Source organism: Epithele typhae (genome assembly GCF_022376455.1).
Source record: "Epithele typhae strain CBS 203.58 chromosome Unknown BXZ73scaffold_112, whole genome shotgun sequence".
Taxonomy (NCBI): Eukaryota; Fungi; Basidiomycota; class Agaricomycetes; order Polyporales; family Epitheliaceae; genus Epithele; species Epithele typhae.
This window is the reverse complement of record NW_025954303.1, coordinates 24,760-38,036: the sequence shown is the minus strand read 5'-3', so window position 1 is coordinate 38,036 and position 13,277 is coordinate 24,760. Positions and strand designations below refer to the sequence as shown.

At 61.0% G+C, this 13,277-nt stretch overlaps 3 protein-coding genes across 3 annotated transcripts; 2 read left to right on the top strand and 1 right to left on the bottom strand.

Annotated features, from left to right (window-relative positions):
* Positions 1-1,936: 1,936 nt before the first annotated feature.
* Positions 1,937-4,804, top strand: BXZ73DRAFT_93195 (velvet factor-domain-containing protein; the record flags this gene model as incomplete). Its single annotated transcript, XM_048026598.1, has 10 exons — positions 1,937-2,024; positions 2,078-2,183; positions 2,333-2,438; positions 2,521-2,522; positions 2,826-2,879; positions 2,928-3,007; positions 3,061-3,617; positions 3,749-4,153; positions 4,196-4,308; positions 4,339-4,804. 10 exons carry the CDS (start codon positions 1,937-1,939, stop codon positions 4,802-4,804), a joined length of 1,977 nt encoding a protein of 658 aa, XP_047871814.1.
* An 819-nt stretch (positions 4,805-5,623) lies between these two features.
* On the top strand, positions 5,624-8,401 carry BXZ73DRAFT_107477 (uncharacterized protein; the record flags this gene model as incomplete). The annotated part of the gene is made up of 5 exons (XM_048016912.1): positions 5,624-6,016; positions 6,076-6,201; positions 6,546-6,806; positions 6,877-7,216; positions 7,266-8,401. 5 exons carry the CDS (start codon positions 5,624-5,626, stop codon positions 8,399-8,401), a joined length of 2,256 nt encoding a protein of 751 aa, XP_047871813.1.
* A 125-nt stretch (positions 8,402-8,526) lies between these two features.
* On the bottom strand, positions 8,527-12,320 carry BXZ73DRAFT_56313 (ARM repeat-containing protein; the record flags this gene model as incomplete). Its single annotated transcript, XM_048021462.1, has 14 exons — positions 8,527-8,691; positions 8,743-8,961; positions 9,010-9,138; positions 9,190-9,231; positions 9,280-9,573; positions 9,626-10,393; positions 10,441-10,531; positions 10,584-10,619; positions 10,668-10,993; positions 11,066-11,546; positions 11,600-11,772; positions 11,834-11,948; positions 12,014-12,204; positions 12,264-12,320. The coding sequence occupies 14 exons, from the start codon at positions 12,318-12,320 to the stop codon at positions 8,527-8,529; spliced, it is 3,087 nt and encodes a 1,028-aa protein (XP_047871812.1).
* Positions 12,321-13,277: the final 957 nt, after the last annotated feature.

The following is a 13,277-nucleotide window of genomic DNA, read 5'->3' as shown; positions in this document are numbered from 1 at the left end:
TAACAACTGCCCTTCCACATGAGAGCAGAAATATGAGAGGAGCACTGGTGTCGGTAAGCCGCGTCCGCCACATGCAGTAACACATGCGAAGTGGACGAGATAGTCAGCGAACGGCTACGATGGTTTACACACTCATCCTTACCCAACATATACCTCATTCCAGGCCCGGTCAAGGCCTAGTCTGGAGCGTAGATCTTGAGCATATGCAACAAACTCGAATGGAAAGACTGCTGACGTCATCAAAGCCCCCGGCGCCCCACTAGGAACCCTTCCGCCAACCTTGAGTCGCTCGCCAGCACCGGCACGCGAGTCGACGCTCACCCTGATCCCAGCTCTGCGGACGGGCTCGAGGGCGGTGTGAATCGACAGAGCCCGGGAAGCGGGGTCCAGTCCGCGGCGGCCTGGTGCACCCACGGGCACCCGCGCCGGCAGCTGGGTATGAGAGCCCAGCTCCTGGGCGGGCGACAACGCTGAGAGAGACCTGCGTGGTTCCCAGCCGGGTCGGGGGTCGGTTATCGGGGCACGCTACGCACAGCCCAAACTTCGTTCGCGGATGAGCCAGCCGTCAGGAACAGGCGGGAGGCGGGGTTCGGGCTCCGGCATTTTGGCGACACGCCTGGGCCGAGTGAGCAAGGTGGCCCCTGGAGGTTCGGCACTACGTAGACGATGCGCTTTTGAGTATTTGAGCGGTCGTGCGATGCCGACACGCGTGCGCAGCGGTGGGCGGGGAAGACGTTGCGCGGGAAGTATAGGCGTGGGCTATATTTCTGGGCGAGGCACTTACTAGCTATATATTTGCAGCCGACGTTGGAGGTAGGTACATTTTTACGACGCACTTGGCCTTGTGACACCGTCGAGTATAAACTCTGAGATAAGAGAACTACTTCGCTTTGCCTTGTGTTTCGCTAGAACGATGCCCAGTCGAAGATGAAGAAAACGTCCGCATCTGGAAGTGCCTTTATGCCGATCTAGCCAGATCCACGGACTCGGGGCACGAAGCCCGCGTGACCACCGCATAATCGGCGCGGTATATATCTTTGGACGAGCTCCATGAGTTACAACGTTCGGGAAGTGAGAAAGGGAAGAGCCAGCCGGGAGTACCCGACAATAAGAAAGCGAAAGGGGGGAGACATACGGCCTGAATATCATACCTATTTGATGGCGATATGAACACATGGCGACGGGCTAGTTGTATGAGTACTAGAGTAGTGAATATCATTATGAATCTTGAGACGAACTGGTATGCTTTCTCCGAGCAGAGGATCGATAAGTAGAGGCGGATGCTGTGAGTACTCGGACGTGTTTACTGAGGCCGCGCGTTGAGTCAACCTAGCCAAGGGAAGACCCGTACCGAGACCATGGGCTCGGGGCGCGGAGTTCTGGCTTGGGAGCGACCGAATGTTTGGTAGGAGCCAAGGGAGCGGTCCAAAAGCCCGAGAGAAGTCGGAGATTGCGCGGCATAGCGGAGCATGGAATATCCTTTAGGAGTGGTAAGGATATTCTAAACTCCGCTACTTACTGAGGACTATCTGAGCATGATCAGCAGGATCGGAGGTCTCCGCTGTGATCGCTCCAGTGCGTCGGGGCCCACGGCTGGTTCTCACCTGAACGTCGACCAGGAGAGCTTGAATCGTCAACGTCCTCGCTGTCTCCAACAACCACCACGCCGCGATGGACGACGAGCAAGCGCAGTTCGTGCACGCCAAGCTGCCCGTGCACTCGCAGTACGACAGAGACAGACTGTGAGTCCTCCGATCACCATCGTCGCGCTTCCCACCCCCAATCCAAACCCATGGTCTCGTACCTGCCGACTCACTGTCCTCTTCTCTCGCACCAACATATATCGCCTCCCTCTGCCATCCTGCCCCTCGCCGCGTCCGTCCCGCCGCGCTGCCCACTCGGGTTCTCGACGCCCCCTGCTTCCCCGCCCCCAATGATGTCTCGCCCGTACGACCCCAGGGAGTATGAACTTACCATGCGCCAGGAGCCAAAGCAGGCTCGCATGTGTGGTGTAGGCGGTAAAGGTCCATTCCTATGCTCCCTCCCAAACCAGCGTACTAATCAAGCACGCATACAGCCGACCGTCGACCCATCGACCCGCCTCCCATCGTCCAACTCCGCGTCATCGACCCCTCTGCGCGCCGGCCACAGTCCAGTTCCTCAAGAGCTAGCTCGCCTGGTAAGTCTCCGCACCCTTTTTGCGACGCGTCGTTCCACGCATATACCATGTGGATACCCTCGCGCGCCCAGAAGCGCATACACCGCAATTTTGCGGCCCCGGTGCTTTTCCATTATCACGAACACTGTGTCGCTCACACCTGTATACCCGCAGATTCTGCGCCCCACCTTCTGCTCAGAGTTTCCTGCAAAACCCGTACTACTTCATGTTCGCAAGTCTCGCGAAACCGGATGAAGACGTGGAGCTTCACTGGCTGAAGGTAAGCATAGGCCTCTTTCATCCGAGCTTCTCCGAATCTCCGGTCCTCCGGCTTCCTTCCACTTCCACCCGACGCCGCACAGCGGTGGGGCTCGCGACAGTATTGCAAGTCTGCTGCGTCGCCTTTTCCGGCATGCTAAAAAGTCGAATGCATATGTGCTTCTGCAGTCCTCGGGAGACGTGTCTCCACCTGCCTGATCGTTCACGACATCTTTCGTCGCCTTTCTGTCAGACTATGCTCGTTACCTCCGTGACAAAGTACTCACAGCTACCCTTTCAGGACGGGAAGACCCGATGCACAACGGGCTCTGTGTCTCTTCATTGTACCACCTCAAAGATAGTGAAAACCAGAACACCGACGCTGGCTTCTTCGTCTTCCCGACCTCAGCGTCCGAACGGAAGGCAGCTATCGACTCAAACTTAGTTTGTTCGAGGTTGTTGGGTGAGTTTTTCGCTCATAGTCCTCCAACTCGTCCTCAGCGTTGTTCAGATCGAGTGTCTTTCATTGCAAGTCTATCTTTTCCGCTCCTTTCTATGTTTACACGGCAAAGAAGTTCCCTGGCATGGAAGGTGTGTAACCCCTCGCTCGTTAATCCACGTGGTCTCCTGACCTGCCATCATAGAGTCAACACCGTTGTCGGTGTCATTGGCTGACCAGGGCATCAAGATTCGTATCCGCAAGGATATACGTGTACGCAAGCGGCCCATGCCTTCGCCGGATCAAGCTATCCCGATTCCCATGGGCAACGCACCCCTACCACACGGAGCGTTCGGCCCTGTCCCAATACCGTTGGACGACGATGAAGAGGAAGATCATGAGAAGGAGCGCGAACGCGAACGCAATCGGATGGAGGTCGAGAGGGATCGCGATCAGGAAGCAGAGAGGCACAGACGTGAGTCCACGGCGAGCATGGCGGGCCATGGCGCCCCAGGAGTCATGAGCAGGCGAGAAAGCATGGAGAACCGCGGATTAAAGAGGCCTCGATCAGAAGATACCGGTGCGGAGGAACCTCCCCCGGCTCCCAGCGTGTCTACCTGGTCATCAATTGACCCTGCCCTCGGAGCTGCACACTCCTCCGCGGCGCCTCAAGCTGCTCCTGCCCCTCCTCACCAAGCGTCGGTCGAGCATCACCACTACTCCTCCAATGCTCCTCCTCCCCCTTCTACGCCTTACGACATCGTTACTCGGCACCTGCCACAACTCCTGCCCCTGCATATCACTATGATCACACTGCGGCCCCGCCACCAGCACCCCACTACCCTGCCCATCCTACCCATCACTACAGCGTCCCACCACCTCCGCCGCATCAGCACTCTCATCATCCTCCTCCTGCCCCATACGCATCATACAGTCCTCCTGCGCCCGCTCCTGCTCCTGCTCCGAGTACGGCACCTACACAGACCCCAACCTGGGGTGCACATCCAGCACCCCCACAGGCATACGACCCCTACAGCCACCATCACTATGCGTCTGCTCCCGCTCCCTCTCATCACCCTCATCAACCTCCGCCTGCTCCAGCTGCTCCCGCTCCCGCTCCACGCTACGATTATGGGTATGCGCCTCCTCCAAGTCAGTCAACACCTCAATCGCACCCTCAGCCTCAGGCTCCGGCGGCGTACAGTGGGTACTACGAGCAACACCACCACCATCAGCAACAACACCACCAGCCCGCTCCCCCTCCTGCTCCAGTGGCCGCATCCCCATCGCATCATGGTGTACCCGCGCAATCTGCGCACCACCATGGTTATGCCCCTCAGCCTCAGCCTCAACCAACCTCTCCTCCTCCTGCCCCTTCCCAACCCGCGTACGCAAGCGAGTACTCCCAGCCGCCCCCCGCGTCCGCCGCGTCGTCCCAGTACGCATCGCGCGGGTACCCACAATACCCGTCGTACGCAAGCAGCCAACCGCAGCCACCTCCCCCATCACAGACCCAACAAGCGACGCGCGGGGCGCCCCCGCCGCACACCTACCAGCTGAGCACGCCGCCGCACCACCACAGCTCGCAGGGCTACAGCGGGTACCCGCTCCCGCCCCCGCCCCCGCCCGGGCCCGCGGAGAGCACGTGGGGAACCCAACCACAGTACGGGGCGCCGCCCCCGCCGACGCACCACCACCCGCACCATCAGCAACACCCGCACCCGCACCACCCGCACCAGCACCAGCACCCGTCGCAGGGGTACGCGCAGCCGGAGTATGCGTATGCGGCGCCACAGGCGGGGCAGGGGCAGCAGCAGGGCTTGCAGAGGATCCAGCTCGCGCCGATCAAGAGCAGCCCGCCGGGGTCGAGCGCGGGCGGGGAGCGTGGAGGCGGGGTGGGGAAGAAGAACCCCTTGAGCATCGGGAACATCATTTCGGACGATACGTGAGCCTTGGTCCTGTGTTCGTGGAGAGCTGCATGGGGAGAGAGAGAGAAGTAAGTCGTCGTTGGTGTTAGACGTTGGGGACCTTGCGCTCGTCCCGTTCTGGATCATGCTATTCCAAGTACTGTTACGCTCCCATTGCCGGCCGTGGTGCCATCTTTTGCTTCCAATGATGCGCCTGTTGTAGTTTGCTTGTTTTGCCTGCTTGTCCCTCACTTTCTGTCCGTCCATCTGTCGTCCCTGCTCTATCGTTACTCTCATGCCCGTTGTCGTTGTCGCGCTTGTTGACATCCTAGTGTTGGTCGCAGTAGTCATTCGACGTTGTATTTTACATGTGGCTTTCTGTCGCGGCTGGAATGCGAGCATCCTTTGTTGACCTTCATCGGCCCGGGTACGACGCATGTGCCCGTGGCATCATCAAGTTCGCAACTTCTGCGCCCTGAGGTACATCGAGCAGGTACATATTTCAACAGCGACCAACTTGCCTGCTCACTCATATGTTTCGTAGTGGCCTGGTTTTGAACAAAGCACGTCTGCCATGTGCGCATCCCGCTACACGGTCCGTCAGCACGTCAGTCAGTCCATTTTGCAAGCACCATGTCAGCCTCTGCGAGCACAGTCAAGACGGGCCTCGCTCGCTCGCCTTCCCCAAGACCCCGGCGGTCACGTCCTCCCCATCCCTCCTTCGACGTTCTTTCCCGCCCTGTTGCTTCGCCGTCGCTTTCTTCGTCGCCGTGCTGGTCACGCACTGTCCGCCTGGCGCGCTCGCTCCTTTTTTTGTTCCCTCGTTCAAGCCCGACCCTCCCAACTCCCCCCGCTCGCGCGATGCGCCACCACCTCCCCTCGTTCCGCGTCCGGCACGCGCGCGACTTCCGGCTTGCGGTGAGCGGCGGCGGCGGGTCGCTGTTCGTCAAGCCCGGTGGGCAGGTCGTCGCGGCCCATCCCGGCGCGCTGAAGAGCAAGACCGAGAACCTGGCCGCCGAGGGACCGCACCCGCACCCGGGGAGCGCCAGGGGCGCACCAAAGGTTGTGGATGATACTCGCTTGATCAGGCCGGGTGATTGGCTTGGGGATGGGGAAGCCGACACCTCGGCGCAGGACGGTCAGGACGGTTTGGACGGTCAAGGCGATCCGGGCTGGCAGGACTTGTCGGGCCAAGGGGAGGAGGGTTCGGGAAGGGAAGGGCAGATTGTGGTGCCAGACGATGCGGGGGGACCGGTACGTATACATACGTCTACTACCGGTGGACAAACTCTGACGTTTCGTGTCGATTTTAGGATGTGACGGTGAGCACGACAGGTCGTCGAGTGGACGGCCCTCCGATCATTGCTCAGACTGCATTCCCCGACATCGTGGTCACTACGTTCACCAAAGTCAATATCTTTGGGACAACACTGCCTTTGGTCGATTCGCTGGGTCCTCCGGCAACTCTGGATTCTGCTTTCGCAACGGCACCACCCATGACCTCAGTGGACTGGGCTTCCTCAATAGCACCGCTTTCTGCTGTGCCCACGACGTTCGCGACACTGGATTCATCTTTTATAACCCCTTCTGATACTTTCATGCCAACATCTACATCAATATCCCCGTTGTTTCTGTCCCCGTCGCTCACGTCCCTATCCACATCCCTGTCGTCTGTATCCCTGTCTTCCATGTCCCCGTCGTCCATGCCCTCCCTGTCGTCCCTGTCGTCCCTGTCGTCCATGCCGCTCATCTCGTCCACGTCCACATCTATCCTGCCTTCAAGTCTGCCATCCACTACGACCACCGCCCTCGATACCACCACAACTGCGAGCTCAACCACCACCTCGTCCTCCGCCGCTGCCGCCCCCACTGCCAATCTCAGCGCCGCGCTCCAGCAGCACGAGAAACAGCTCCGTGCCGGGATCGCATTCTCGGCATTGCGGCGCTCGGCTTCGTCGTCGCGGTCCTCGCCTGGTGGCTCCGACCCGCCGCTTTACCGCGCACCGCGACGACGATGACGACAAACAACACCAACAACAACGTCGTCAGCGGGCCGCCCAATCCGCCGGGCCACGGAGAAACCCTGGCACGGCCTTCCGCGCCTCTCACGTCAGACCACCCTCGAGAGCGGCCGGCACCGCAACCTCGCGGGCTCGGGATCGTTGCTCCGGGCTTGGATGGTCCGTCTGGCGCAGGCGCGAACGGGCCGTCGACCAGACGCACCCGGCGACCGCCGCTTCACCGACATCAACGGGTCTTGGCCGAACCCTCTCCCTCCGGACCGAGGAGGTCAGTCGCATGCGTATGCGCACCCGTCGCTCCCGCAGGTGACGCCCGGGACGCCGTTCGTCGACGTGCGCCTGGAGGACACGCCGCGGACGCTGCAGATCGCGAACCTCGCCCGGGCGACATCTCAGCGGACAGCGGCGATGGTGATGCCGCGGAGCCGGCCGGGTACTTCGCGCGCCGGCCGGGGCTGGCCCCCGCGCACGCGGAGTCGCAGCCGTGGAGCCCGCTGAAGATGCAGAGACTCCGCGCGGCGGGTGGGAGCGGGAGGAGCAGGCTCGATTAGAGAAGCCGCTGCCGTATCCCGGCGAGATACAGCGCTATTCGAGCAGCGACAGTCAGGAGACGAAGAGGGGGGAGGAGAAGGAGAAAGGGCAAGAACAAGAGCAAGAGCAGGAGCAGGAGCAAGAGCAGAGGTCTGAGAGCTGGACGGCGTCGATCCGGTCCAACTTCTTCAACGCGCTCAACGCCGTCGTCGGCACTGGGGCGGGCACCGGACCCCCACACTGGCTCCCGCCCCCGACGCCGGACTCATCACCCACGGGGGCCATCGAGAAGGACGCGAGCCCGCCGGTGTACGGCCCTACAAACGACAGTTTCACTCTCCCACCTACGCGCAAGCTCCGGAACAGCATATCCGTGCACGTCCGGACCGAGAAGGAGACGTTCTGCGACCAGACCCTCCCGGGCGCCGGCGCTGACCAAGAGCTCGAGTCCGTCCCCGAGTACGCGAGCCCCGAGCCGCTGCCGACGCAGCGTACGAGTTCGGAACGAGTACACGACACGTACACATCGGACGACACATTGGGCGAGGGCGACGAGACGCTCGCAGAGGCAATGGCTGCCGTCGCTGGGGCCGTCGACTTTGAGAAGCCCACCCCGCGCGTCGGACAAGAGCGGCGCGGCGGCGTGGTGCACGCGATCCGGAGCGCGGCGGGCGTGGTGCGGCGGGCATCGCTCGCCGTCGCGAGCCCCATCCTCGGCCGACGCGGGACGCCGCGCACCCCAGCGGTGCAGGCGTTCGAACACCGCAAGAGCACAGTGATCTTCGACGCGTCCTTCGACGAGCATGAGCCAAGCGACTCGGGGCCAGGGCCCGTCGACCCTCGCACTAACCGTCGGACTAAGCGCACCGGCACCATCTTCTCGTTCGACGACGGTGACGAGGGCGAGCTGTCCGAGGACGAGCGGCTGGCGCAGCGCGTCCTGCGCCAGCGGCGGCGACGGGTGCTGGAACTCCTGAAGCCCAGGCCTGTGGCGAGGGCGAAGACGCGGGCGAAGGCGGCGAAGGAGAGCAAGACGGTCTCGCGGCGGAAGCAGACGCAGCGGCGCAAGGAGAAGGTCGTCGGGTAGGATAACATTCGAGAGGCCTATGCGGATTGAGTGGTATGTGTGTAGGGATACATAGGATATACACTTCTTCCATTATTGTATGACGGCGTGCGATACGAACGACGGTCAGAGGGAGATGAGGGGGTCTAGGTCGCGGTGGCATATCCAAAGTTCGAGCCCTCCAGGCCGCGCGCGATCAGCGTGAACTGCTGGGCTGCGTCTCGTGTGCGCTTGATCGAACGAGTGCCAAAGACGGTCTTGATGAACTTGTTTTTCGCCTCAGTGGTTGCGCGGCAGGGGTAAAAGTCGTCCTGTGGACCGAGTCAGCCACGCACACCATGCACCAAGCGCAGCTGACATACCGCGAAGAGAATGGCTGTGATCCACTGCTTGCTCTCGAGCGGGTACCGCGTGATCATCGTCGACAGCAGCTCGATCAGGTTTTGCATGACCGACCGCGGCGCGACGCCTGCGAAGCCGAAGAGCACCGCACGCATGATCGCAGCGCCATGCGTCTGCGCGAACGCCGTCTTCCCGGCCCCGAGGTCGTCGGTGATGCAGGTTCGGTTGATAATTGCCGCCTAACCAAGGCGTCAGTGTGTGGGGGTACACGGAGGGGAATAACGCACGAGGAAGGTGCACGTGGATGCCAGGGAATAGCGCTCTTGTAGTGCGAGCGCGCTCGTGGCGCACTGGATGAGCGCGTTGAATAGGTCGGGTGGGAGGCGGTAGAAATTGTGGAGGAAGTGGTGAACGAACTGCAGGGGAACTATCAGCGGGTGGGCACTCGAACGGTGCAGGATACGCACGGAGTCCATGCAGCCGAAGAACGCCTGCACGATGTCTGGGTTCTGCGGGAGAGTTAGATGGGCGTGGGACGTAGTGAGAGACAAACGTACCGAGGCCATGACGCCGTCTTGTGAGAACACCGTCAGCACTGTCTGCAGGAGCACCGACAGCACATTCCGCGCAACTTCTTGAGCCTCTGGAGTGGGCTCTTGCTTGAAGGTCGCTGGGAGCAACGAGGGCGGATTGAGCTGAATGATCAGCATCGTCGTCAGCGTCAGCCAGACAGCAGTCAGCTGCTTCTGCGCCGCGACGCAAACGAGCTCGAGCAACGGCGGGGCCGGGAGCGAGATCAACGTCACGTCAGACGGGAGCGCCGTAATGGCTTTGAACAAGTCGCTCAACGCCTGGAGACCAGTCGTCAGCACTCAAACATACCACGGAGGTCCGCGGACTCACATCGCTGACGGTGGCGTCCGTCGACCACATGTCCACCAACCGTCTGACGCCCTCCAAGATCGCCTCTCGCAACTTCAGCACCCTGGGGTCCTCCCGCGCCGCCGCCATCTCCTGCATCGCCGCCTGCACGTCCGGAGACTCGTCGAGCGCAAGCAGCGAGTCCGTGACGCGCGTCAGGCCCCGCGCGACGCCTGTCAGCGTCTCGAGCTGCTGCACTGCGAGCTGCCGCGCGTCGTCCGGGAGTCCCGCCGCGCCCTGCAGCGCGTCGAAGAGCTTCGCGACAACCGGGCCGACGATCGCCTCTACCGGGGGAATCTCCTCCGCCGGCGGCAGCGCCTGGATGACGCTCGCGATGGACTGCAGCACCTTTGCCTTCTCGGAGTCCGGGATCCCGGTCAGGCCCGCGTGTAGCTCGCCGAAGGCGCTGATGTGTGGCGCGAGCGCGGTGCGATTTGCGTCGCAGAGGTCGCGCAGGGCGTTCGCCGCGAACAGGCAGAGGGTGGGGTCGGGGAGCGCGGAGACGACGTAGGTGATCGCGTTCATCAAGGGGGACGCGGTCGGTGAGCCGGGGACTTGCGAGGGCTGCGTGGTAAACCAGGAGGCGAAGCTGCCGATGAAGTGCAGCGCCGTGCGTCGGACACGCTCGTCGCCGGCCTTTGGGAGGCGACTGAGTACGTCCGGGCCAAAGAGATGACGCAGATGTGGTGAGTCCTCGACGGGAACGGCCTCCTGAACTGCCATCACGCAGTGCAACGTCCCTTCGATTTCCTGCCCCGTCGTCAGTCGTAGCTGGTTTGCAGAGCGATCACACTCACCTCCCAGCCATCCTGCTCTCGCTGCGTGGCAAGCCGCTGCATCACATCGTTGACGTAGAACGCAAGCATGTCGTCTTTGAGCACATAGTACCTGCGAGAAATATGACGTCACTCCACGACACAGCTGCGGAAGGGAAACATACGCGTTGATAAGCGTGTCCCCCACTTCTCGACGATATCTGATAATATCGTTAGAAGACGCAACGGCTATACGGGAGCGCACTCACGATTGGTACTTGTCCCGCTGGTCTCTCGTCCACGTCGCCAGGGTCGCCTTCGTCGGCCACACCACCTTCCTCCGCAACACCGAGACAAGCTCCGTGTACACCGCCTTCGCGACCGGCATCATGTCCCGCTCGCGCTCCTCGCCCTCGTTTCCTGCGTCCCCGTCCTCGGCGACATCGAACCCGTAATCCGAGTTCCACAGCGCCTCCTGGAACAGGTACCAAAACCCGAGCGTCATCTCGCTCTCCTCCTCGTCCGCGCCATAGAAACCCGGGAGGGCCGTGTACGCGAGTAGCAGCCGCAGGAACGTTTGGACGAGATGCGATACCTGCGGGAGCGGGCTCGGGAGCGGGAACGGCAGAGCGGGGGACAGCGCCGACGGCGGTGGCCGCGCCTGCACGCGCGCGGGCGCAGCGATGTTCGTCGCAAAGTACATCGCGGAGTGGTCCCCGAGCGCGACGAGGAGCTTGCACAGGTTGTGCGAGACGCCGTCGACGAAGCCGCCATCGACGGTCGCTTGGACGATCGCACCGCCGTAGCGGTCCAGCCAGAGCAGCAGGGGCTCGGTGAGAGTTTTGGGGCCCATGCCGTCGGCGAGCGCGGAGCTCGAGAGGACCTCTTGGAGGGCATCGGAGGCTCCGACGAACGTCGCCTCGTCGTAGTCCGGGGGTGATTCCACCGTGGGGACCATCAGACCGAGGAGCTGGGGGATGAGTGGTGTGATCTGGTTGGCTGGCAGCACTTGCATCCACGCTTGCAGGCATTTGAGGGCCGAGTTGAGCTCGCTGGCCGAGCGATGTGCTGGCGGCTGCGAGATGCAGCCGCTGATGGCTTCCACGACCATGGGCGCGGCCTCGTTCAGTGTTGTTTGCATCTGTGACCTGCGTGCAGACAGCCATCAGAACCGATCCGCGCGTGTGTTATCGGTACGAACTTGGTGGGGGGAAGCAGATCTGCCGAGGAAATCTCCTCTGACACAATCGCAAGGAAGTCGAGCATGGGTTCGCGAGACACGCCCATGGACGACAGCTTTGCGACTGATTCACGCAGCCAGTCTGGCCAGCGGGATGGGTGGCGGGGATGGAGTTTCATTGCAAGGGTAGTAATCTGTAGGTACAGCGGGGGCGTTGGCGTCGCCTCTTGTACATGTAGGGGGGTGTGGACGCACTGCAACGAAGAGTTTACGGAGGATTACTTTATTCTGCCCACTTGTCACCGCCCGGCCCGTCAGCTGCAGCACCATATCCTGAAGTTGTTCAGCTGCATCTTCGGGCACGCTATCCCTGTAAACCGAGGATACCTTGCGGTTCCAGCGAGACTGTGCATGAAAGACAAGGACACGACTCACCAGTCCCGGGCGATCTTGACCTGAAGGGTGTGTGCGCCGAAGAACTGGACATTTGGGTCGGGATTGCTGAGAAACGGGAGGACAAGACCCCAAGCCTCCGGACGTCGTTGTATGTCATACAGTTCTTGTTGCAGCCTTCGCTGGTCGTCCGAAGAAGGATGCGTTTGTGGGGCGTACGTCTGCTGGATGAGCTATGTGAACGGGTCAGCACGCCGCAGAGAGAAAAGGGCGTAAACGAGGTGGCCGTTACCTGGGCGGCCCGCGCAACATCGTCCTGGGGAAGCACGGGCAGAAATGCAGCAGACATGGGTGGCTCAGCGGACAAAGATCGACGAGTGCCAGCGAAGAGTGAGATCTACAGAAGAAAGCGGAACAGGGAGAGGAAGAGCCTCAGCTGGACGAGAGCGACGAGAACAAGTAGGAGGCGGAAGTGGTGGTGATGGTAAAGAAACAAGAGGTGTAGTTCGTCTACACGCCTCGACCCCGACCTCAGCAACTTCGAGTCTAAGCCCAGCTGCTGATGTAAGACCACCGGGAGCCGGGCCGGGAACTAATATGCGTTCAAACGCTTGTTGACGAGCCGTCTTGAACTCGTCAGATGGAACATGTCACTCTCACCGCTTCATTTGGTACGTCCACGGTACTACATCCTGCTTGCAGCTATCCCCAAAAACCAGTGACTTTCTTCGCTACCTTATCACACGATAGCCAGTGCCCGTCCTGCCAGGAGTCTGCTTGCTTTGGCAAGTTACTGCAAGTGACGTCCCAACAGCTTCACTATCGCCTGTGTCAGATGAGGGCTCCAAGTCCCCAGGCAAACCACACCGCCGGCACAAAAAAGCGTTTTCCGGCGTGTGTTGCCCCCTTCCGTAGAGTTTCTCAAAGCACTGAACACTACATAATGCTAACGCATCACGGTGATGTATCCGAGCATCCTTGTTTCTTCTTGAACTGATACTGACTCGACTGGCTGGTAGGAAATGGTTTTACCGCGGTGGGATTGGATTTCGCCCCTTGAAGCTTAAACGTTAAGCACGACGCCGAGTCGAACCTAGGCCGTAGATCCTCAGCATTCTCTCCTCAATCGCAATGTGTACATAAAGCTCGATCGCCCGCTTCCCTCGTTTTCCCGAGTGATCCCCGGTGAGGTTTGTGCACATCACAGGAAGAGAATCTTGAGCGTCGAAGTTCACGCCATGCAGCTGCCCCATGTACTTATGCTGACAAATCATAGCATTGAGCGAGTGGGTCGCTTTTCTATGCC